Consider the following 26,326-nt stretch of genomic DNA (forward strand, 5'->3'; position numbering starts at 1 on the left):
TAACTTTAAACTTTAATACATGCTCGGATAGGCCAGTATCGGTCAGTATCGGTATCGGATCGGAAGTGCCAAAAAAATATCGGTATCGGATCGGAAGTGCAAAAACCTGGATCGGGACATCCCTAACACCCATGCTTTAGAACTTTGCTGTGAAAATCTCCTTTCACGTCTGTCCCCTGACACCCGCATTTCAGGCTGGCCGCTCTGGAAACACTCTGTGGAAACGCTCCCCACCCACACTGCTTGGTGCCTCATCTGAGCTGCTGTGATTTAGATTGCCATAGTAACTAATTAGATTACCATAGTAACTAATTAGTTTACCATAGTAACTAGTATATCATGCAAAAGCGCAGATTCCAACCATTGAAATACTTTGTATAGTCCAAGAGATACGGTAATTTGAAAACATCTCTGTACATCATAATGACGGCTACAGTTTCCATCTTAAAGATGTAAAACAATTATTTGGGAATGTTCGGCGGGCCAGATTAAAACGCTTAACGGGCCGCGTGTGGCCCCCGGGCCTTAATTTGCCAAGGTCTGATCTAACCACTAAGCCACTGAGTAGTAGTACTGTTTTTTTTTTTAACCTACACACATATGTAAATGTTGCAGTTTATAAATAAAGGTTTATTAAAAAAAAAAAGCTCTGCTTCCTCCTACTCCTTTTCGAACATGTTGAATAGAGACATTGATGTATCATGTTGTATGCATGCATGTTCCAAATTAACTCAAATCGATAAAGCAATAAATACACCGCCTCATTTTTGCACCCAATAATTGATGGTAAAGTTAAAAAAATAAATAATTAAAGATATGAACAAATGCATCCCAACCGGTGTTGCACGTACCCGGAACAGCGGACGCTAGCTTAACCAGCGCCATGCTACTTCCAAAGGGCTACGTAAGCGGTTAACAAGCGGGCGCTTACTGCCCTTTTCACGCCATTCAATGAGACGCCACAGACGGACAGACAGACGTGGGACAGACACGCAATGACAGCCGTCCAAGGTTAGCCAACTTTCCTCACTTTCCACACGCCGCTACTTCGTCACTCCATTCCCCTAAAATCGCATTTAAAATAATAACACAATAAAAAAAAAACCCCACTCCATTCTTTCTTCCCTTTCCAACAACAGCTGACGGAGCTCACCGCGGCTAGCACACTCATGCTAACCCCGTGAAAACGAAAGCTGCTGTGTCAGCTTCACGGGGGACCGCAACGGACAGGCCGCGGCCGGTAGAAGGCTTGCTCTTAACGGGCTGCGGAAGTTCGCCACGTCCGATCGGAGCGATTAATCCCGGATTAATGCTCCCCATGCGGCAAAGGAAAAGCGTTAGCTTCCATGTTTTCTTCTTCTAAATATCGACTCTCTGGCCAAGAGGCTCCGTGGCGGGATAAGAGTCCACGATGGTCGGGCGAGCGTTCCCCCGGTTTTGGTGTCTCCTAACCGGACTGGTTCGTTCCGTGACACGCGTGTTGGAAGTCTCGCAGCATGTTAGACTCGCCGGCTGATACTTGATGAGGCACACCGCTAGGGACGTCACCAAGGTTGAAAGATTGTCGGGGGGGGTGTTCTTGGCACAACGTAGTCTTTTAAAAAAAATGTTATTTGATTTATTTTTTATTACAATTGTTGCTATGTTTTAAAATATTTTTTTTGTAATTTTTTATTTTTTTTATTTTATTGAACAAAAAACATACATTTATAATTCACACAAAAGTCAAGGCACTTTCAACATCAAGGAAAGAAAACTAAAGCAAATACAGAGAGTAATAATACAAAAAAATATGAACAAAAACCCACAGAAGGGCTACCTATTTTTTATATTTTGTCCTGTCCAGCTTCTCAGGCAAATCATATTGTTGATGCAAATGCCCATATACATATATTTTTTATTTATTTAATTGATTTGTTATTACAATTGTTGATATGTTTGAAATGATTTTTTATTTTTATTTTTTTATTTAACAACAAACATACATTTATAATTCACACAAAAGTCAAGGCACTTTCAACATCAAGGAAAGAAAACTAAAGCAAATACAGAGTAATAATACAAAAAAATATGAACAAAAACCCACAAAAGGGGCTACCTATTTTTTATTTTTTGTCCTGTCCAGCTTCTCAGGCAAATCATATTGTTGATGCAAATGCCCATATATATATATCTTTTTTAATTTAATTGATTTTTTATTACAATTGTTGCTATGTTTGAAATGTTTTTTATTTTTTTTAATTGAACAACAAACATAAATTCATAATTCACACAAAAGTCAAGGCACTTTCAACATCAAGGAAAGAAAACTAAAGCAAATGCAGAGAGTAATAATACAAAAAAATATGAACAAACACCCACAAAAGGGCTACCTATTTTTTATATTTTGTCCTGTCCAGCTTCTCAGGCAAATCATAATGTTGATGCAAATGCCGATATATATATATTTTTAATTTAATAGATTTTTTTATTACAATTGTTGCTATGTTTGAAATTATTTTTAATTTTTTTAATTGAACAACAAACATACATTTATAATTCACACAAAAGTCAAGGCACTTTCAACATCAAGGAAAGAAAACTAAAGCAAATACAGAGAGTAATAATACAAAAAAATATGAACAAAAACCCACAAAAGGGACTACCTATTTTTTATATTTTGTCCTGTCCAGCTTCTCAGGCAAATCATAATGTTGATGCAAATGCCGATATATATATATATTTTTAATTTAATAGATTTTTTATTACAATTGTTGCTATGTTTGAAATTATTATTATTATTAATTTTTTTTTTAATTGAACAACAAACATACATTCATAATTCACACAAAAGTCAAGGCACTTTCAACATCAAGGAAAGAAAACTAAAGCAAATACAGAGAGTAATAATACAAAAAAATATGAACAAAAACCCACAAAAGGGGCTACCTATTTTTTATTTTTTGTCCTGTCCAGCTTCTCAGGCAAATCATATTGTTGATGCAAATGCTCATATATATATATATTTTTAATTGAATTGATTTTTTATTACAATTGTTGCTATGTTTGAAATTATTTTTAATTTCTTTAATTGAACAACAAACATACATTTATAATTCACACAAAAGTCAAGGCACTTTCAACATCAAGGAAAGAAAACTAAAGCAAATACAGAGAGTAATAATACAAAAAAATATGAACAAAAACCCACAAAAGGGACTACCTATTTTTTATATTTTGTCCTGTCCAGCTTCTCAGGCAAATCATAATGTTGATGCAAATGCCGATATATATATATTTTTTTAATTTAATAGATTTTTTATTACAATTGTTGCTATGTTTGAAATTATTATTATTATTTTTTTTTTTTTTTAATTGAACAACAAACATACATTTATAATTCACACAAAAGTCAAGGCACTTTCAACATCAAGGAAAGAAAACCAAAGCAAATACAGAGAGTAATAATACAAAAAAATATGAACAAAAACCCACAAAAGGGGCTACCTATTTTTTATTTTTTGTCCTGTCCCGCTTCTCAGGCAAATCATAATGTTGATGCAAATGCCGATATATATATATTTTTAATTTAATAGATTTTTTATTACAATTGTTGCTATGTTTGAAATTATTTTTAATTTTTTTAATTGAACAACAAACATACATTTATAATTCACACAAAAGTCAAGGCACTTTCAACATCAAGGAAAGAAAACTAAAGCAAATACAGAGAGTAATAATACAAAAAAATATGAACAAAAACCCACAAAAGGGCTACCTATTTTTTATTTTTTGTCCTGTCCAGCTTCTCAGGCAAATCATATTGTTGATGCAAATGCCCATATATATATTTTTTTTATTTAATTGATTTTTTATTACAATTGTTGCTATGTTTGAAATTATTTTTTATTTTTTTAATTGAACAACAAACATACATTTATAATTCACACAAAAGTCAAGGCACTTTCAACATCAAGGAAAGAAAACTAAAGCAAATACAGAGAGTAATAATACAAAAAAATATGAACAAAAAAACACAAAAGGGGCTACCTATTTTTTTTGTCCTGTCCAGCTTCTCAGGCAAATCATAATGTTGATGCAAATGCCGATATATATATTTTTTTAATTTAATAGATTTTTTATTACAATTGTTGCTATGTTTGAAATTATTTTTAATTTTTTAAATTTTTTTAATTGAACAACAAACATAAATTCATAATTCACACAAAAGTCAAGGCACTTTCAACATCAAGGAAAGAAAACTAAAGCAAATACAGAGAGTAATAATACAAAAAATATGAACAAAAACCCACAAAAGTGCTACCTATTTTTTATATTTTGTCCTGTCCAGCTTCTCAGGCAAATCATAATGTTGATGCAAATGCCGATATATATATATTTTTAATTTAATAGATTTTTTATTACAATTGTTGCTATGTTTGAAATTATTTTTTATTTTTTTAATTGAACAACAAACATACATTTATAATTCACACAAAAGTCAAGGCACTTTCAACATCAAGGGAAAAAAACTAAAGCAAATACAGAGAGTAATAATACAAAAAAATATGAACAAAAACCCACAAAAGGGGCTACCTATTTTTTATTTTTTGTCCTGTCCAGCTTCTCAGGCAAATCATATTGTTGATGCAAATGCCCATATATATATATTTTTTATTTAATTGATTTTTTATTACAATTGTTGCTATGTTTGAAATTATTTTTAATTTTTTTAATTGAACAACAAACATACATTTATAATTCACACAAAAGTCAAGGCACTTTCAACATCAAGGAAAGAAAACTAAAGCAAATACAGAGAGTAATAATACAAAAAAATATGAACAAAAAAACACAAAAGGGGATACCTATTTTTTATTTTTTGTCCTGTCCAGCTTCTCAGGCAAATCATAATGTTGATGCAAATGCCGATATATATATATTTTTAATTTAATAGATTTTTTTATTACAATTGTTGCTATGTTTGAAATTATTTTTAATTTTTTTAATTGAACAACAAACATACATTTATAATTCACACAAAAGTCAAGGCACTTTCAACATCAAGGAAAGAAAACTAAAGCAAATACAGAGAGTAATAATACAAAAAAATATGAACAAAAACCCACAAAAGGGGCTACCTATTTTTTATTTTTTGTCCTGTCCAGCTTCTCAGGCAAATCATAATGTTGATGCAAATGCCGATATATATATATTTTTAATTTAATAGATTTTTTATTACAATTGTTGCTATGTTTGAAATTATTTTTAATTTCTTTAATTGAACAACAAACATATATTTATAATTCACACAAAAGTCAAGGCACTTTCAACATCAAGGAAAGAAAACTAAAGCAAATACAGAGAGTAATAATACAAAAAAATATGAACAAAAACCCACAAAAGGGACTACCTATTTTTTATTTTTTGTCCTGTCCAGCTTCTCAGGCAAATCATAATGTTGATGCAAATGCCGATATATATATTTTTTTAATTTAATAGATTTTTTATTACAATTGTTGCTATGTTTGAAATTATTTTTAATTTTTTTAATTTTTTTAATTGAACAACAAACATACATTCATAATTCACACAAAAGTCAAGGCACTTTCAACATCAAGGAAAGAAAACTAAAGCAAATACAGAGAGTAATAATACAAAAAAATATGAACAAAAACCCACAAAAGGGCTACCTATTTTTTATATTTTGTCCTGTCCAGCTTCTCAGGCAAATTATAATGTTGATGCAAATGCCGATATATATATATTTTTAATTTAATCGATTTTTTTTTACAATTGTTGCTATGTTTGAAATTATTTTTAATTTTTTTAATTTTTTTAATTGAACAACAAACATACATTTATAATTCACACAAAAGTCAAGGCACTTTCAACATCAAGGAAAGAAAACTAAAGCAAATACAGAGAGTAATAATACAAAAAAATATGAACAAAAAAACACAAAAGGGGCTACCTATTTTTTATTTTTTGTCCTGTCCAGCTTCTCAGGCAAATCATATTGTTGATGCAAATGCCGATATATATATTTTTTTAATTTAATAGATTTTTTATTACAATTGTTGCTATGTTTGAAATTATTTTTAATTTTTTTAATTGAACAACAAACATACATTTATAATTCACACAAAAGTCAAGGCACTTTCAACATCAAGGAAAACAAACTAAAGCAAATACAGAGAGTAATAATACAAAAAAATATGAACAAAAACCCACAAAAGGGGCTACCTATTCTTTATTTTTTGTCCTGTCCAGCTTCTCAGGCAAATCATATTGTTGATGCAAATGCCGATATATATATATTTTTAATTTAATAGATTTTTTATTACAATTGTTGCTATGTTTGAAATTATTTTTTATTTTTTTAATTGAACAACAAACATACATTTATAATTCACACAAAAGTCAAGGCACTTTCAACATCAAGGAAAGAAAACTAAAGCAAATACAGAGAGTAATAATACAAAAAAATATGAAAAAACCAACAAAAAAATATGGAAAAAAACGCACAAAAAGGCTACCTATTTAAAAAAAAAAAAAAAAAAATCCTATCCAGCTTCTCAGGCAAATCATATTGTTGATACAGATGCCCATAATTTCTTTTTTTTTTTCATTCTATTTATTTTTTATTACAATTGTTGCTATGTTTTAAATTATGTTTTTTGTTTTTTTATTTTTATTTTTTATTGAACAACAAACATACATTTATAATTCACACTAAAGTCAAGGCACTTTTAACATCAAGGTGTTGTTGATAAATGGCTTTTGCTTCGCATAATAGAGTTTTAACTTGCACTTACAGATGTAGTGACAAACTGTAGTTACTGACAGTGGTTTTCTGAAGTGTTCCTGAGCCCATGTGGTGATATCCTTTACACACTGATGTCGCTTTTTAATGCAGTACCGCCTGAGGGATCGAACATCACGGGCATTCAATGTTACGTGCAAGGATTTCTCCAGATTCTCTGAACCTTTTGAGGATATTACGGACCGTAGATGGTGCAATCACTAAATTCCTTGCAATAGCTGGTTAAGAAATGTTGTTCTTAAACTGTTGGACAATTTGCTCGCGCATTTGTTGACAAAGTGGTGACCCTCGCACATTTTACAACCACTTACAATTCAATTTGATTCCGATTCTTGGGGCGATTATTCTATTTGGAATCAATTCACAATTCAACATGTATCTCCTTTCCAAATGATTCTGGCAATGTAATATTTAGTGTATAAATGATCATCTTCCTCAAAACAATCTACAGGTTACAACATTGATTTTACAATGGAATTAGTGGAATTAGTAACAGGACAGAGAGGAAAACACAGGGACTAATGCAGGGTAATCATGGCCAAAATCTAAATCACGATTAATTGAAGCTTCTACCTCCATTTCAAAACCAGTAGTATATTTTAAGTGGAGGGCATATTAATAAGAAGAACATTACAAGGGAAAATGTAAGTATCTGACAAGGCGGTGTTATGTCAGTTAATGGCTCCAAATCTCAGTTTTGATAGTCTCCCACCCCTACCAGAGACACAATATAAGTGTGAATTTCCAATAAATTAAGATTTTTTTTGTTTTTAAAGAAAATAAACTTAAATTAAGTTGGAATACGGACTAAAACTACTTCTGTAAAAACATTGTTTATTTCATATATTAAAGTCTAATTTAATAAAGTGTGGGAAGGCAACAAATGCTATTTTTCCAATGTTTTAAAGAAGTTTAAATTCATTTAAATTTTTTTTTATTTATTAAGGCCACGTCCACACAAACAGGGATGCTTTCCAAAACGCATATGCAGGGTTAAACAGTTTCAAAACAGTCCATGTCCATATGCAAACGCATACACTTGCTGTCAGGCACATTTTGTCCAATCAGAAGCCCGGAAAAGCAGCCACAGCTTCTGTCAATATCAGTGTGTGAATGTGGAAATAGTGTCAAAGCGCTTTGAGTACCTTGAAGGTAGAAAAGCGCTATACAAGTACAGTGGGGCAAAAAAGTATTTAGTCAGCCACGATTGTGCAAGTTCTCCCACTTAAAATGATGACAGAGGTCTGTAATTTTCATCATAGGTACACTTCAACTGTGAGAGACAGAATGTGAAAAAAAAAATCCAGGAATTCATATTGTAGGATTTTTAAAGAATTTATTTGTAATTTATGGTGGAAAATAAGTATTTGGTCAATAACAAAAATTCAACTCAATACTTTGTAATATAACCTTTGTTGGCAATAACAGAGGTCAAACGATTACTATAGGTCTTTACCAGGTTTGCACACACAGTAGCTGGTATTTTGGCCCATTCCTCCATGCAGATCTTCTCGAGAGCAGTGATGTTTTGGGGCTCTCACCGGGCAACACGGACTTTCAACTCCCTCCACAGATTTTCTATGGGGTTGAAGTCTGGAGACTGGCTAGGCCACTCCAGGACTTTCAAATGCTTCTTACGGAGCCACTCCTTCGTTGCCCGGGCGTTGTGTTTGGGATCATTGTCATGCTGGAAGACCTAGCCACGTTTCATCTTCAAAGCTCTCACTGATGGAAGGAGGTTTTGGCTCAAAATCTCACGATACATGGCCCCATTCATTCTTTCCTTAACACGGATCAGTCGGCCTGTCCCCTTGGCAGAAAAACAACCCCAAAACATGATGTTTCCACCCCCATGCTTCACAGTAGGTATGGTGTTCTTGGGATGCAACTCAGTATTCTTCTTCCTCCAAACACGACGAGTTGAGTTTATACCAAAAAGTTATATTTTGGTTTCATCTGACCACATGACATTCTCCCAATCCTCTGCTGTATCATCCATGTGCTCTCTGGCAAACTTCAGACGGGCCTGGACATGCACTGGCTTAAGCAGGGGGACACGTCTGGCACTGCAGGATTTGATTCCCTGTCGGCGTAGTGTGTTACTGATGGTAACCTTTGTTACTTTGGTCCCAGCTCTCTGTAGGTCATTCACCAGGTCCCCCGTGTGGTTCTGGGATTTTTGCTCACCGTTCTCATGATCATTTTGACCCCACGGAATGAGATCTTGCGTGGAGCCCCAGATCGAGGGAGATTATCAGTGGTCTTGTATGTCTTCCACTTTCTGATAATTGCTCCCACAGTTGATTTTTTCACACCAAGCTGCTTGCCTATTGTGGATTCACTCTTCACAGTCTGGTGCAGGTCTACAATTCTTTTCCTGGTGTCCTTCGACAGCTCTTTGGTCTTGGCCATAGTGGAGTTTGGAGTCTGACTGTTTGAGGCTGTGGACAGGTGTCTTTTATACAGATAATGAGTTCAAACAGGTGCCATTAATACAGGTAACAAGTGGAGGACAGAAGAGCTTCTTAAAGAAGAAGTTACAGGTCTGTGAGAGCCACAGATCTTCCTTGTGACCAAATACTTATTTTCCACCATAATTTACAAATAAATTCTTTAAAATTCCTACAATGTGAATTCCTGGATTTTTTTCCCACATTCTGTCTCTCACAGTTGAAGTGTACATATGATGAAAATTACAGACCTCTGTCATCATTTTAAGTGGGAGAACTTGCACAATCGTGGCTGACTAAATACTTTTTTGCCCCACTGTATAACCCATTTACCATTTCTTACCATGGCCTGCAGCGGAGGTGACTTGAGAAATATTCCGCATTTTTCAAAAAAGTTTTATTTCCTGCGGCGAGCAAATGGTCCTCCTTACATATAGAATTGTTTTCTTGTTTTTCTTGGCGCAGACACAGAAGACGCCAGCGAAACAGACCTCGCCAAGCACGATGAGGACGACTATGTGGAGATCAAGGAACAGTAAGTCTCTTCTTTTTGCGTGTGTTAGGGTTGCCCAAAATAGATGATGTATACCAGTGGTTCTTAACCTTTTTATTCTAGGGGCCCAACTTTTCCACTACAGGTAGGCCTAGGGCCCACTCAAATATTTACACTGAATTAGTAATCTTTCTCTTAATTTTAATAGTATTCAGTGTAGGGCTGCAACTAACAACTAATTTGATAATCGATTAATCTGTTGATTATTACTTCGATTAATCGATTAATAATCGGATAAAAGAGACAAACTAAATTTCTATCCTTTCCAGTATTTTATTGGAAAAAAACAGCATACTGGCACCATACTTATTTTGATTATTGTTTCTCAGCTGTTTGTAAATGTTGTAGTTTATAAATAAAGGTTTATAAAAAATAAAGATAAAAAGTTGCCTCTGCGCATGCGCATAGCATAGATCCAATGAATCGATGACTAAATTAATCGCCAACTATTTTTATAATCGATTAGTTGTTGCAGCCGTAATTCAGTTATTATATCCAATTATGGAATGGATTAAGCAAAGCAATCAAACAATGTACTAATATGATCCACTTCAAGAAACTCTTCAAACTTAAAGTGTTTACAAAGTACAAAGAAGAAGAACCATGATAAACATTCTGAATTTATTTCATCCATCCATTCATTCATTTTCAAAATAATCTTACTCATCTCATCATATGAAATATAATTTACTTCACCAATTATTATTTATTTTTATTGTGATTACTTATGCAGTATATTATATATATATATATATATATTATATATATAAATTGACAACAGGAAGTGAACGAAAGTTTTAGCAACTGTTATGTAAAAGAAAAGGGCTAGGATTAAATAAGCTCTGCTTCTTCCTACTCCTTTTCGAACATGTTGAAAAGAGAAACTGGAAATGTGATGTATCATGTTGTATGTTTGCATGTTCGAAATAAACTCAAACTCAAACCTACTTACTGTTTTCAACCTTGTCAAATGATATAAAACTATGTGTTAATTAATCAAAGATATTTTTTTATTTTACACGTTAATTTAGGCTTAGGTCAGACTGATTAGAACAATAAGTAATAACCAAATATACTGCATAAGAAGGTGCTGACCAAAAATAAATGTACATACCATTATGGTGTGCTTAAAACAAATACACAAAATTAATAATTTATTTTTCTTAACTAAACAGTCCAAAAAAAAAAAAAACTGCAAATAAAAATACAGCTTCACCACTTCAGTCCTAATTTTTGCGCTGAAGAAACTTCTTTATGTCTTTAGTTTCAGACTTCTTCTGTTTGTTTGATATTGTCATTACTGCCACAATTGGTAGAAAAGTGTATTACAACCGAGTACCACTGTGGCCAACACGGACCACAGCTGAGTAACGTATATATTTTTTGGGGGCGCTCGCGCTGCAATATAAATGGCTGACGATTGAGCTTTTAAAATGATCATGATATCGTGATAATGCTTGTTGGTGACACATTATAGCTGTGTCCCACAAATCTGGCCGTGACAAGTGAACAATCGCCGCGTCCACAAAGCAATGCAGCGTCCCAGCTAGCGGCTGATGTCCCTCCACAGTGCAGCAATGACGCTTGTAGAGCAGCAAATAAACTGTTTCTTACAAGTATCATCCACAGAGGAAGAGGACTATCAAAGCATGTTACACCATTATTATTATTATTATTATTATTATTATTACAAACTGTAGGAGGATATGCTAACTGCTATCTAGAGCTTGAATGTAAGCTAGGGTGGGCGGATCGATACAAATATTGACAGTAAAGATACCAAGTAAATTGTCAGTATATGATCGATAACTACAATGGTTGGATTGATATTTTTTATAATCAAAAATCTTTTGTTGTTTTTATTATTGTTTACCAACTTGGAATATAAGTAATTGGACACAGAATGACTTTGAGGGCATAAACCGAAGGATTCAAATTGAAGCCAGTAGTAGGAAATTATTTAAATATTTTATTGATATTATTACACCGCCACCCTGTGTTTTTGTCAGATAATAATTGTAATAAAAATAATCATTCACAGATTTTGACAATTTGAAGTATCAGCATTGGTACAAACAATACTGCACTTGTTACTACTTGGTATTGGATTGATACCCACATTTGTAGTATTGCCCAAAACTAATGTAAAGTAGCCAAACAGAAGAATAAGTGATTATTATATTTTAACAGATGTGTAAATAGATCCATGTTACAACAGAAAGTAACCAGCTAATAACATTAACAAGTAGATTAATAATAATTTTGAGAAAATAATTGAACCGTAAATGAGGCAATATTTTAGCAGCAGCCAAATTAGGAGCCCTTTTAACCAGTTTTGAAATGGTTCTATTATTATTTATATACCAAGTAATTAGGGGTGTAACGGTACACAAAAATTTCGGTTCGGTACGTACCTCGGTTTAGAGGTCACGGTTTGGTTCATTAAGAAAACAACAAAATATACATTTTGGGTTATTTATATACCGTATTTTCCGCACTATAAGGCGCACCGGATTATTAGCCGCACCTTCTATGAATTACATATTTCATAATTTTGTCCACCAATAAGCCGCCCCGGACTATAAGCCGCGCCTACGCTGCGCTAAAGTGAATGTCAAAAAAAACGCTGCGCTAAAGTGAATGTCAAAAAAACAGTCAGATAGTTCAGTCAAACTTTAATAATATATTGAAAACCAGCGTTCTAACAACTCTGTCCCAAAATGTACGCAAATGTGCAATCACAAACATAGTAAAATTCAAAATGGTGTAGAGCAATAAATAGCAACATAATGTTGCTCGAACGTTAATGTCACAACACACAAAATAAACATAGCGCTCACCTTCTGAAGTTATTCTTCATTCGTAAATCCTTCGAATTCTTCGTCTTCGGTGTCCGAATTGAAAAGTTGCGCAAGCGTGGGATCCAAAAATGGCCGGCTCCGCCTCGTCGAAGTCATCGGATTCAGTGTCGCTGTTGTTGTGCAGCAGTTCTGTGAATCCTGCCTTCCGGAAAGCTCGGACCACAGTTGTGACCGAAACTATCTGCCCAGGCATTTACGATCCACTGGCAGATGTTGGCGTATGTCGACCGGCGCTATCTGCCCGTCTTAGTGAAGGTGTGTTCGCCTTCGGAGCTGTGTGAAAAAAGCCACCCGGCCTCTTCGCGTAAACTTCCCTTAACCACTCGCTCATCTTTTCTTCATCCATCCATCCCTTCGAGTTAGCTTTTATGATGACGCCGGCTGGAAAGGTCTCTTTTGGATGGGTGGAAGTTAGCATGGCAAGCTAGAACCACAGTGAAGGATGACTCCTCATTCCCTGTGGTGCGAATATTCACCGTACGTGCTCCCGTTCCACAGTGCAGTTCACAGGAATATCAGTTGCTGTGAAATACGGTAGTAATCCGTGTGCGGATGGAGAGATTGCGTCTTTTTATGATCCGGATCCTTGTCGCGTAGTAGGAGCCATTTTGTGGTCTTTACAGATGTAAACAGGAAATGAAACGTACGGTGATATCCGCGCGTTTTTTCTTCTTCTTCCGGGGGCGGGTGAAGCGCTTCCTGTTCTATGGGGGCGGGTGCTTTCCTTGGCGGTTGCTTGCGTAGAAGAAGAAGCGCTTCCTGTTCTACCGGGAAAAAAGATGGCGGCTGTTTACCGAAGTTGCGAGATCGAAACTTTATGAAAATTAATCGTAATAAAGCGCACCGGGTTATAAGGCGCACTGTTAGCTTTTGAGAAAATTTGTGGTTTTTAGGTGCGCCTTATAGTGCGGAAAATACGGTACCAAATTTGCAAAATCTTCCACCAAAAATATTTTTCTTAGTGGAGTATTTGATGTGAAGTAATGGGAATCTTGAATAGGTCAATAATTCATAATAACATTGATTTTGATTCAATATTGTTTTGAGCAATGGCAGTTTGAAAGAAAGAAAAAACAGCTTTGTTTTATTAGTCAACATTGCAACTTTTTCTAAATTACATTTAACCTTTAAGCTTTTTTATTTCACTTTTGTTATGTTTTTGTATTACAACCGAGTACCACTGTGGCCAACACGGACCACCTTAAGGCTCTGGATGCTATGGGGCTATCTTGGTTGACAAGACTTTCGGGCATCATGTGGACATCGGGGTCGGTACCTCTGGATTGGCAGACCAGGGTGGTGGTTCCTCTCTTTAAGAAGGGGAACCGGAGGGTGTGCTCTAACTATCGTGGGATCACACTCCTCAGCCTTCCCGGTAAGGTCTATTCAGGTGTACTGGAGAGGAGGCTACGCTGGATAGTCGAACCTCGGATTCAGGAGGAACAGTGTGGTTTTCGTCCTGGTCGTGGAACTGTGGACCAGCTCTATACTCTCGGCAGGGTCCTTGAGGGTGCATGGGAGTTTGCCCAACCAGTCTACATGTGCTTTGTGGACTTGGAGAAGGCATTCGACCGTGTCCCTCGGGAAGTCCTGTGGGGAGTGCTCAGAGAGTATGGGGTATCGGACTGTCTGATTGTGGCAGTCCGCTCCCTGTATGCTCAGTGCCAGAGCTTGGTCTGCCTTGCCGGCAGTAAGTCGGACACGTTTCCAGTGAGGGTTGGACTCTGCCAAGGCTGCCCTTTGTCACCCATTCTGTTCATAACTTTTATGGACAGAATTTCTAGGCGCAGTCAAGGCGTTGAGGGGATCTGGTTTGGTGGCTGCAGGATTAGGTCTCTGCTTTTTGCAGATGATGTGGTCCTGATGGCTTCATCTGGCCAGGATCTTCAGCTCTCACTGGATCGGTTCGCAGCCGAGTGTGAAGCGACTGGGATGAGAATCAGCACCTCCAAGTCCGAGTCCATGGTTCTCTCCCGGAAAAGGGTGGAGTGCCATCTCCGGGTTGGGGGGGAGATCTTGCCCCAAGTGGAGGAGTTCAAGTACCTCGGAGTCTTGTTCACGAGTGAGGGAAGAGTGGATCGTGAGATCGACAGGCGGATCGGTGCGGCGTCTTCAGTAATGCGGACGCTGTATCGATCCGTTGTGGTGAAGAAGGAGCTGAGCCGGAAGGCAAAGCTCTCAATTTACCGGTCGATCTACGTTCCCATCCTCACCTATGGTCATGAGCTTTGGGTTATGACCGAAAGGACAAGATCACGGGTACAAGCGGCCGAAATGAGTTTCCTCCGCCGGGTGGCGGGGCTCTCCCTTAGAGATAGGGTGAGAAGCTCTGCCATCCGGGGGGAGCTCAAAGTAAAGCCGCTGCTCCTCCACATGGAGAGGAGCCAGATGAGGTGGTTCGGGCATCTGGTCAGGATGCCACCCGAACGCCTCCCTAGGGAGGTGTTTAGGGCACGTCCGACCGGTAGGAGGCCGCGGGGAAGACCCAGGACACGTTGGGAAGACTATGTCTCCCGGCTGGCCTGGGAACGTCTCGGGGTCCCACAGGAAGAGCTGGACGAAGTGGCTGGGGAGAGGGAAGTCTGGGCTTCCCTGCTTAGACTGCTGCCCCCGCGACCCAACCTCGGATAAGCGGAAGAAGATGGATGGATGGATGGATGTTTTTGTTTATTTTAATAGTATTTTTAGAATGTGCCTTGGGCCTTTAAAACATTAGCTGTGGGCTGCAAATGGCCTCCGGGGCACACTCTTGACACCCCTGCTATAAATAAAAAAATTAATCTGATAAATCTATGGATAAAAAGCAGAGCCTGGCGACGCATGCGCGTTTATCATAACTCTCTCGCTCTCTCTGTCTCTGCCCCTCCCTCACCAATGCTGCTGCGCGCGCAATTTGTTTTGTTTTTAACCCCTTCTTAACCCTGAACGTACATTGAAAATACACGCAACCCTAACTCAAAATGCCGGACATTTGAGGCATTTAAGAAACTCCGCCCTGACAGCTCCGCAAAAGAGGACATGTCCGGTGAAAAGAGGACGTATGGTTATAGCTCGTTAGCGGCATGCTAGCAGCTAATGGGCTACGATAGACTGACCATACGTCCTCTTTTCACCGGACATGTCCTCTTTTGCGGAGCTGTCAGGGCGGAGTTTTTTAAATGCCTCAAATGTCCGTGTGTTGTGCCTCGGTGTGCATTGTTTACACAACGTGCGTTACGCTACTTAATATGTCCGTGTGGAAACTCGTTCGGTACACCTCCGAACCGGAACCCCCGTACCAAAACGGTTCAATACAAATACACGTACCATTACACCCCTACAAGTCATATATTGTAATTCATATCCTTCTCGCAGTAGGCTGCTATATATATTGCAGTAGAGATTTTAGACCATATTGCCGATTCCTAGTGTGTGTTGAAGCTTTTTTTGAGGCATTTTTATTGTAAAAAATGTCCACGAGGCACAGTGTATGATATCTGCTGTTTGTGTACTTTCCAGAATGTACCAGGACAAGCTGGCCTCCTTAAAAAGACAACTGCAGCAATTACAAGAAGGTAAGATTGATGCTGCACATAATTAGTTTATATGGTGGGATGTGTCGCTCAGCATTTTCTTTGAATGTTGCTGGGAACACAGAGTTTTAGTTGCCTTTTCCACCAAACGTCCAGGAACATTTAGTTTCTGGTAACTCTCGTTCCTGGAACGAAAAGGTTCCTGTGGCCCATTGGGCCGTGGGTTTGCCCAGCTTAATGTGGTCATTCAATAAGATATGTCCATCGTTGCAAAATGAGCCTAAAAGTCTGTAGCTTAAATGCTAATGGACAGTCTTTGTCCACGATTCAAAGACTTCAATGAATTTTTGAGGGAATCTGCAGCTAAATGCCAACTTTATTTTACGATGTGTAGTGGAGCAGAGAAGTGATGCAGATGAGATGATGGACTTTTCCCCAGTTTGGTGCTGATAAGCAGGTTCTAGGGAACACATCCGACATTGTAAACATTGCTGAGAAGTCGTTTTTGAGACGCTAGCAAACACATGTAGCTGTTTGCAGGCACACTGCAGGAGTATCAGAAGAGGATGAAGAAGTTAGACCAGCAGTATAAAGAGAGACTCCGCAACGCAGGTGAGTGACATGACAGTGAATGAGGTAACAAAAAAGGGCCTCATCTGCATTTTAAGTAATATTCTTCTTCTTTCTTTTCGCAGATCTCTTTCTTAAGCTTGAGGTGATTGAGTGCACCAACAAATAAGTATCCCTTTTAACTTTTCTTTTGTGGTCTTTTTATGGCGCTTTCTCACTCTTAGGCCCCCATTTACACTAAGGGTAAATCACACCTAACCTTATTCGTGTCCACACACAACAATGCCATCGTTTTAGACCCCGCCCCCCTCCGTCCGCCGGCGCAGCGCGACCTAGTATGCATCGGCGGAAAATGCGCATGTCATAGTCACCTCCAGTGTTGCTTTGTGTGTAAGTTCTTAAAGGGGAACATTATCACCAGACCTATGTAAGCGTCAATATATACCTTGATGTTGCAGAAAAAAGACCATATATTTTTTTAACCGATTTCCGAACTCTAAATGGGTGAATTTTGGCGAATTAAACGCCTTTCTAATATTCGCTCTCGGAGCGATGACGTCACAACGGGAAGCAAGCCGCCATTTTCTCAAACACCGAGTCAAATCAGCTCTGTTATTTTCCGTTTTTTCGACTGTTTTCCGTACCTTGGAGACATCATCAATCAATCAATCAATCTTTATTTATATAGCCCTAAATCACAAGTGTCTCAAAGGGCTGCACAAGCCACAACGACATCCTCGGTACAAAGCCCACATAAGGGCAAGGAAAAACTCACCCCAGTGGGACGTCGATGTGAATGACTATGAGAAACCTTGGAGAGGACCGCATATGTGGGTAACCCCCCCCCCTCTAGGGGAGACCGAAAGCAATGGATGTCGAGTGGGTCTGACATAATATTGTGAGAGTCCAGTCCATAGAGGATCCAACATAATAGTAAGAGTCCAGTCCATAGTGGGGCCAGCAGGACACCATCCCGAGCGGAGACGGGTCAGCAGCGCAGAGATGTTCCCAGCCGATGCACAGGCGAGCGGTCCACCCCGGGTCCCGACTCTGGACAGCCAGCACTTCATCCATGGCCACCGGACCTGTGCCCCCCCCCCCCTCAAGGAAAAGGGGAGCAGAGGAGAAAAGAAAAGAAACGGCAGATCAACTGGTCTAACAGGGGGGCTATTTAAAGGCTAGAGTATACAAATGAGTTTTAAGATGGGACTTAAATGCTTCTACTGAGGTAGCATCTCTAATTGTTACCGGGAGGGCATTCCATAGTACTGGAGCCCGAATAGAAAACGCTCTATAGCCCGCAGACTTTTTTTGGGCTCTGGGAATCACTAATAAGCCGGAGTTCTTTGAACGCAGATTTCTTGCCGGGACATATGGTACAATGCAATCGACAAGATAGGACGGAGCTAGACCGTGTAGTATTTTATACGTAAGTAGTATAACCTTAAAGTCACATCTTAAGTGCACAGGAAGCCAGTGCAGGTGAGCCAGTATAGGCGTAATATGATCAAACTTTCTTGTTCTTGTCAAAAGTCTAGCAGCCGCATTTTGTACCAACTGTAATTTTTTAATGCTAGACATAGGGAGACCCGAAAATAATACGTTACAGTAGTCGAGACGAGACGTAACGAACGCATGAATAATGATCTCAGCGTCGCTAGTGGATAAAATAGAACGAATTTTAGCGATATTACGGAGATGAAAGAAGGCCGTTTTAGTAACACTCTTAATGTGTGATTCAAACGAGAGAGTTGGGTCGAAGATAATACCCAGATTCTTTACTGATTCGCCTTGTGTAATTGTTTGCCTCGTCGGTGTGTTGTCGGAGGGTGTAACAACACCAACAGGGACGGATTCAAGTTGCACCAGTGGCCCAACGATGCGAAAGTGGCAAGAAATTGGACGTTTGTTCCGCACACTTTACCGACGAAAGCTATGCTACGACAGAGATGGCAAGAATGTGTGGATATCCTGCGACACTCAAAGCAGATGCATTTCCAACGATAAAGTCAAAGAAATCTGCCGCCAGACCCCCATTGAATCTGCCGGAGTGTGTGAGCAATTCAGGGACAAAGGACCTCGCTAGCACGGCAAGCAATGGCGGCAGTTTGTTCCCGCAGACGAGCGAGCTAAACCTCTAGCTTCCCTGGCCTGCTGACATCAACTCCAAAACTGGACAGATCAGCTTTCAGGAAAAGAGCGCGGATGAGGGTATGTCTACAGAATATATTAATTGATGAAAATTGGGCTGTCTGCACTCTCAAAGTGCATGTTGTTGCCAAATGTATTTCATATGCTGTAAACCTAGTTCATAGTTGTTAGTTTCCTTTAATGCCAAACAAACACATACCAATCGTTGGTTAGAAGGCGATCGCCGAATTCGTCGTTGCTGGCTGTCGTGTCGTTTTCGTCGGTTTCGCTTGCATACGGTTCAAACCGATATGGCTCAATAGCTTCAGTTTCTTCTTCAATTTCGTTTTCGCTACCTGCCTCCACACTACAACCATCCGTTTCAATACATGCGTAATCTGTTGAATCGCTTAAGCCGCTGAAATCCGAGTCTGAATCCGAGCTAATGTCGCTATAGCTTGCTGTTCTTTCCGCCATGTTTGTTTGTGTTGGCTTCACTATGTGACGTCACAGGAAAATGGACGGGTGTTTATAACGATGGTTAAAATCAGGCACTTTGAAGCTTTTTTTAGGGATATTGCGTGAAGGGTAAAATTTTGAAAAAAACTTCGAAAAATATAATAAGCCACTGAGAACTGATTTTTAATGGTTTTAACCCTTCTGAAATTGTGATAATGTTCCCCTTTAAATTTAACATATCTGAACAATATCCAGTGTTGTGGTATTTCAATGAACTGGAATCCAGTGTGCTGTGGGGCCCTATTGTAGTGAATCACACCTGAGCCATCATAAACTAATCAAATCTTTATTAGACACATAAACAATGTGATAAAGAACATTTTACATCAATCAATCTAGGTAGGGATCTAGATATCTGGTCAGGACACTCCTCACTCTTTTGCCTTCACCTTTATTGTCCATTCCTTTTTGGGGACTTGGACCTAGACGTTGAGTCGGCGACATACATGGCGGACAATAACTGATACCGTATTTTTCGGAGTATAAGTCGCTCCGGAGTATAAGTCACACCGGCCGAAAAAGCGTAATAAAGAAGGAAAAAAACACATATAAGTCGCACTGAAGTACAAATCGCACTTTTTGGGGAAATGTATTTGATAAAAGCCAACAGCAAGAATAGACATGTGAAAGGCAATTTAAAATAAATACCGTATTTTCCGCACTATAAGGCGCACCGGATTATTAGCCGCACCTTCTATGAATTACATATTTCATAATTTTGTCCACCAATAAGCCGCCCCGGACTATAAGCCGCGCCTACGCTGCGCTAAAGGGAATGTCAAAAAAACGCTGCGCTAAAGTGAATGTCAAAAAAACAGTCAGATAGTTCAGTCAAACTTTAATAATATATTGAAAACCAGCGTTCTAACATCTCTGTCCCAAAATGTACGCAAATGTGCAATCACAAACATAGTAAAATTCAAAATGGTGTAGAGCAATAGTAACATAATGTTGCTCGAACGTTAATGTCACAACACACAAAATAAACATAGCGCTCACCTTCTGAAGTTATTCTTCATTCGTAAATCCTTCGAATTCTTCGTCTTCGGTGTCCGAATTGAAAAGTTGCGCAAGCGTGGTATCCAAAATGGCCGGTTCCGTCTCGTCGAAGTCATCGGGAGTCAGTGTCGCTGTTGTTCTGTGAATCCTGCCTTCCGGAAAGCTCGGACCACAGTTGTGACCGAAATATCTGCCCAGGCATTTACGATCCACTGGCAAATGTTGGCGTATGTCGTCCGGCGCTGTCTGCCCGTCTTAGTGAAGGTGTGTTCGCCTTCGGAGCTGTGTGAAAAAAGCCACCCGGCCTCTTCGCGTAAACTTCCCTTAACCACTCGCTCATCTTTTCTTCATCCATCCATCCCTTCGAGTTAGCTTTTATGATGACGCCGGCTGGAAAGGTCTCTTTTGGCAAGGTCTTCCTTTTGAATATCACCATGGGTGGAAGTTAGCATGGCAAGCTAGAACCACAGTGAAGGATGACTTCTCATTCCCTGTGGTGCGAATATTCACCGTACGTGCTCCCGTTCCACAGTGCGTTTCACAGGAATATCAGTTGCTGTGAAATACGGTAGTAATCCGTGTGCGGATGGAGAGATTGCGTCTTTTTATGAACCGGATCCTTTTCGTTTAGTAGGAGCCATTTTGTGGTCTTTACAGATGTAAACAGGAAATGAAACGTACGGTGATATCCGCGCGTTTTTTCTTCTTCTTCCGGGGGCGGGCGGTAGCTTACAGTAGAAGAAGAAGCGCTTCCTGTTCTATGGGGGCGGGTGCTTACCTTGGCGGTTGCTTGCGTAGAAGAAGAAGCGCTTCCTGTTCTACCGGGAAAAAAGATGGCGGCTGTTTACCGAAGTTGCGAGATCGAAACTTTATGAAAATGAATCGTAATAAAGCGCACCGGGTTATAAGGCGCACTGTTAGCTTTTGAGAAAATTTGTGGTTTTTAGGTGCGCCTTATAGTGCGGAAAATACGGTAAAGAATAGTGAACAACAGGCTGAATAAGTGTACGTTATATGAGGCATAAATAACCAACTGGTATGTTAACGTAACATATTATGGTAAGAGTCATTCAAATAACTATAACATATAGAACATGCTATACGTTTACCAAACAATCTGTCACTCCTAATCGCTAAATCCCATGAAATCTTATACGTCTAGTCCAGGGGTCGGCAACCTTTACCAGTCAAAGAGCCATTTTGACCAGTTTCACAAATTATAGAAAACAATGGGAGCCTTTTTGAAATTTTAAATGAAATAACACTGCATACAAAGTTGTTTTTTTTTGCTTTGTGCTATGTATTAACCAGGGGTCTCAGACACGATGCCCACACCTTTTTATGGAATTTTTAAGCTGGTGCGGCACGCGGGTTTTAAATGAAAAGCGGTTGTCAGCGTCATGCGTGCCGTGATGGTACAGCATATAGCGCCCACTACAACCAACGTGCCTGATCAGCCACATGTTGAATGGGGCTTTCGCTTGCTCACGTAGGTGACAGCAAGGCATACTTGCTCAACAACCACACAGGTTACACTGACGGTCGCGGTATAAAAAAAACTTTAACACTCTTACTAATAATGCGCCACACTGTGAACCCACACCAAACAAGAATGACAAACACATTTCGGGAGAACATCTGCACCGTAACACAACATAAACACAACAGGACAAATACCCAGAATCCCATGCAGCCCTAACTCTTCCGGCTACATTATACACCCCAAACCCCGCCCACCTCAACCGACGCACAGAGAGGGGGGGGGGGGTTGATGTGTGAGGGAGCAGGCTTGGGGTGGGGGCGGGATTTGGTGGTAGCAGGGGTTAATGTAAGCGGAAGAGTCAGGGCTGCATGGGATTCTGGGTGTTTGTGCTGTTGTGTTTATGTTGTGTTAAGGTGCAGATGTTTTCCCGAAATGTGTTTGTCATTCTTGTTTGGTTTTGGTTCAAAGTGTGGCGCATTATTAGTAAGAGTGTTAAAGTTGTTTTATATGGTCACCGTCAGTGTAACCTGTGTGGCTGTTGACCAAGTATGCCTTGCTGTCACGTACGTGTGCAAGCAGAAAATGTATAACGTATATCAAGTGTTGGGCCGGCACGTTGTTAATACAGATTGTAGAGGGCGTCAAATGTTGTACCATCATGGCACGCCCTTATTATAGCTGAAAGGGTGAAAATCGGTGAATATTAATCCCGGGAGTTTTCTGCGAGAGGCACTGAAATCTGGAAGTCTCACGGGAAAATTGGGGGGTTCAGCAAGTAAGCTGCTAAGCCGCATCAGAGTGATCAAAGAGCCGCTTGCGGCTCCGGAGCCGCGGGTTGCCGACCCCTGGTCTAGTCTCTTACGTGAATGAGCTAAATAATATTATTTGATATTTTACGCTGATGTGTTCATAATTTCACACATAAGTCGTTCCTGAGTATAAGTCGCACCCCCGGCCAAACTATGAAAAAAAACTGCGACTTATAGTCCGAAAAATACGGTACAGTCTGCTTTGCCAGTCCAAAAGCATTCGCTGTTTTCCGTAGTCTTCCCTCTACGGCCAGGTAATACAAAGCACACGCTACCTTTTTTTTTATCACATCCACGGGAGCTTGCATTCTCGTGGACTCTCCTTCGACAAATGGACAAAGTTTTCCGGTAAGTAGAATCACAGCTGACTTCCACATTCGAATGTTCTCTTGCCGTCTGACAAGTGTTGTATCCCAAATAGCTGCAATCGCTTTCTCTTAAGGTATTCAAGTGTGCTTTCCACAAGCGTCTGTACATGTAGAAGAAGGAGAAACACGGGCATGTCTAGATGAGTCGCCTCCATATTTCCAGTGGTTAGCTTTATTATGAAGCTGGCTGTGAAGCGGTTTTTTCTGACGTCACTTCCTGTGTGGGGCGCGCTCTTTCTGGTGTCACTTCCTCACCAAACTCAGTTTGTAAACAATCAATGAGTCCATACAAAGCTAAGTGCCAGAGATTCAAGAAATACACAGCGCACTTACCCGTGTAAACATTTGTCCGAGGAGGGGGACCTTAAACGCTGGGTTAGTGTGGCTGAAATGGTCCTTGGACTTAATAATTATTTGTTTAAGGGGTTAAACGATTAAGTGTAGACATGGCCTTAGTCCTGTGTCTTGTGCAGACGGATCAGGTGGAGAGAAACTACAACAAGGAGAAGAAGGCGGCGGTGAAGGAGTTTGACGACAAGAAGGTGGAACTGAAGGAAAACCTCATCGCCGAGCTGGAGGAGAAGAAAAAGATGATCGAGAATGAAAAGCTAACCATGGAGCTAACAGGCGGTAAAATGACACCACTGGAAATATCTTTTGTACAAGCAAACTTTGATTTTTGTTTGTTGTATGCTCCAAAAAGTTCTATTGTCATTTGTATACCAAATAATGTGATATATGTTGTTATCGCAGGGTGCAATATATTAGGGATGTCCCGATCCAGGTTTTTGCACTTCCGATCCGATACCGATATTGTTTTTGCACTTCCGATCCGATACCGATACTGGCCTATCCGAGCATGTATTAAAGTTTAAAGTTATTTAGCCTACTTAGTTGTCAGAATCATGTTGAAAAGGGTTTTAGTACTCTTGATAACAACTAGCCAGCTGAATTAGGGGAGTTTGAATAATACACAATGGTTGGTAACAAGAAACTGACCTGTTTATTCAAGGATAAACACAAAATAGACAAAATTATACATGACAAACAGAAATGGCATCATTGAACTAGGGCTGGGCGATATGGCCTTTTTTTAATATTGCGATATTTTAAGGCCATATTGCGATACACGATATATATCTGGATATTTTGCCTTAGCCTTGAATGAACACTTGATGCATATAATCACAGCAGTATGATGATTCTATGTGTTTTGATTGATTGATTGAGACTTTTATTAGTAGGTTGCACAGTGAAGTACATATTCCGTACAATTGACCACTAAATGGTAACACCCCAATAAGTTTTTCAACTTGTTTAAGTCGGGGTCCACTTAAATTGATTCATGATACAGATATATACTATCAGATATATACTATCATCATAATACAGTCATCACACAAGATAATCACATTGAATTATTTACATTATTTATAATCCAGGGTGTGGAGGGGGGCGCCTGATGTAAGTGTCAAAAAGACAGCCAAAAGAGTTTGATATGAGAATAAATCTAAAGTTAAAATATAGGGTAGAAATGCACCCATTTGCAGGAAATGTAGTCTTGATTTTCAAAATGTTCTTTCAAGGCTTGCATGTCTACATTAAAACATTCTTCTTCATACTGCATTAATATATGCTACTTTTAAACTTTCATGCAGAGAAGGAAATCACAACTAAAAAAATCACTAATTTTTTCATACGGTGTTGATGTGGAAATTTTTGCCTCGGCATTTTGATGGTGTGGGTGTGTGGCCCCGAATGGAGATAAGCGTCTCGACAGACGTCACAATATTTGAACAATGATGACGAAAACTGTTTTCTCTGTCGTGTCCGTGTGTCGAAAATTGTTATGCGCTTATTTTTTTATTTGATTTTGTGCATGGCATATAATTGCTATGCGCAGAGGACGCTTAAACAGTGCGCAATTGCACAAGCGCGCACCTTAGAGAGAACGTTGGTCACACGGCTGCGCTAGCATCACAGCTAACGTTAGCCATGCTGCTGCCTCTCTGCTCGGGGAGGACGTATACGACGTATGACGTGACAGTATGTGACGTGTGTAAGAAGGTGCGCTTGCTGTCTGTGAGAGGGAGACAGAAAAGAGTGAGAAGAGCCTGTCGTGTAATGCCAGCAGCTAAAAGCAACTGCGTGAGAATTGTGGATGTGTTGAAGGTGTGCTGGAAAATGCGGAACGGAAATTATAGGGAGCAGCAGAAAAGTGGAATGTATTATTTAAATAGGTGCTTTGGAAAACACGGAGCAGAGTTTATTTTTTTAACTGGATCTGGATCGGCATTTTCCCATGCCTTGCCGATACGCATTTTTTTGCAAATATTGGCGGCCGATCCGATCCAAATATCGGATCGGGACATCCCTACAATATATATCACGATATGGATTTTAGGCCGTATCGCCCATCACTAATACGACTTGTTGGTTACGCATAATGTTTGGCTGTACGATAACCGAGAAAGAATATGTAAAAGGGGACAACTGTTGGCGAATAATTTTCATGGTCAAATGGGGAGTGCAAAAACCAAAGTTGGACTGTATTGACTTTTTGGGGGACTATGAGTTGTTTTAAGAATGTCTATTTTGGTTCAGATTCCATGGAGGTGAAACCCATCATGACCCGGAAGCTGAGGAGGCGACCCAACGACCCGGTGCCCATTCCTGACAAACGGAGAAAGCCTGCACCTGATATCCCTTACATGCACTTTCACATGTACTCCTATACCGTTGTGACGCGGTGCGTTGTCGTACTCAACTGCAGAAAGTGCCAGGTCTATACTAGCGTCAATGCATCAATTTGGGCAACTTGGTTAATAATACATATTGCAAATGAGCACTTTTATTCAATGAACCGCCACGTCTCCTACACTTGCAAAAAATCGTCAGTCTTAATTAGCAAAGACTATAAAAACATTGCTGTGGCTGTAGGCAACCTCATGCCATGTGATTTTTTTTTTTTTCAAAAGGAACTCCTGTATTGCATTCGAGTAGTCGGCATCTTTTATTTCGCTTTTTCAGTTCAGTTTCAGTTTATTTGGAAAATGCCTACGACACAATGTAATGCATCACACAATTCCAGTTGTTTCATTACAGCACGTCCGAAAAAGAGTAGGAAGAAGCAGAGCTTATTTAATCCTACCCCTTTTCATACCATAGCAATTTTATCCAATTTCCTTGTTCTCTGTAACAGAACAGTGAACAAATAAATAATATACCATAGTAAGCATTAGAGATGCGCGGATAGGCAATTATTTC

General features: G+C 39.2%; 1 protein-coding gene across 3 annotated transcripts in view; it reads left to right on the forward strand.

Annotated features, from left to right (window-relative positions):
- The window catches only part of suds3 (SDS3 homolog, SIN3A corepressor complex component), a 62,140-nt gene that overhangs the window by 21,654 nt on the left and 14,160 nt on the right, over positions 1-26,326 (forward strand). For all 3 annotated transcript variants that reach the window (XM_061932628.2, XM_061932621.2, XM_061932642.1), the window contains 6 exons: positions 9,721-9,790; positions 16,168-16,223; positions 16,722-16,793; positions 16,877-16,896; positions 23,533-23,689; positions 25,664-25,759. In XM_061932628.2, the coding sequence (XP_061788612.1) occupies positions 9,721-9,790; positions 16,168-16,223; positions 16,722-16,793; positions 16,877-16,896; positions 23,533-23,689; positions 25,664-25,759 (471 nt within the window). The remainder of the gene's footprint in view (positions 1-9,720; positions 9,791-16,167; positions 16,224-16,721; positions 16,794-16,876; positions 16,897-23,532; positions 23,690-25,663; positions 25,760-26,326) is intronic.

Source organism: Nerophis lumbriciformis, linkage group LG03 (genome assembly GCF_033978685.3).
Source record: "Nerophis lumbriciformis linkage group LG03, RoL_Nlum_v2.1, whole genome shotgun sequence".
Classification (NCBI taxonomy): Eukaryota; Metazoa; Chordata; class Actinopteri; order Syngnathiformes; family Syngnathidae; genus Nerophis; species Nerophis lumbriciformis.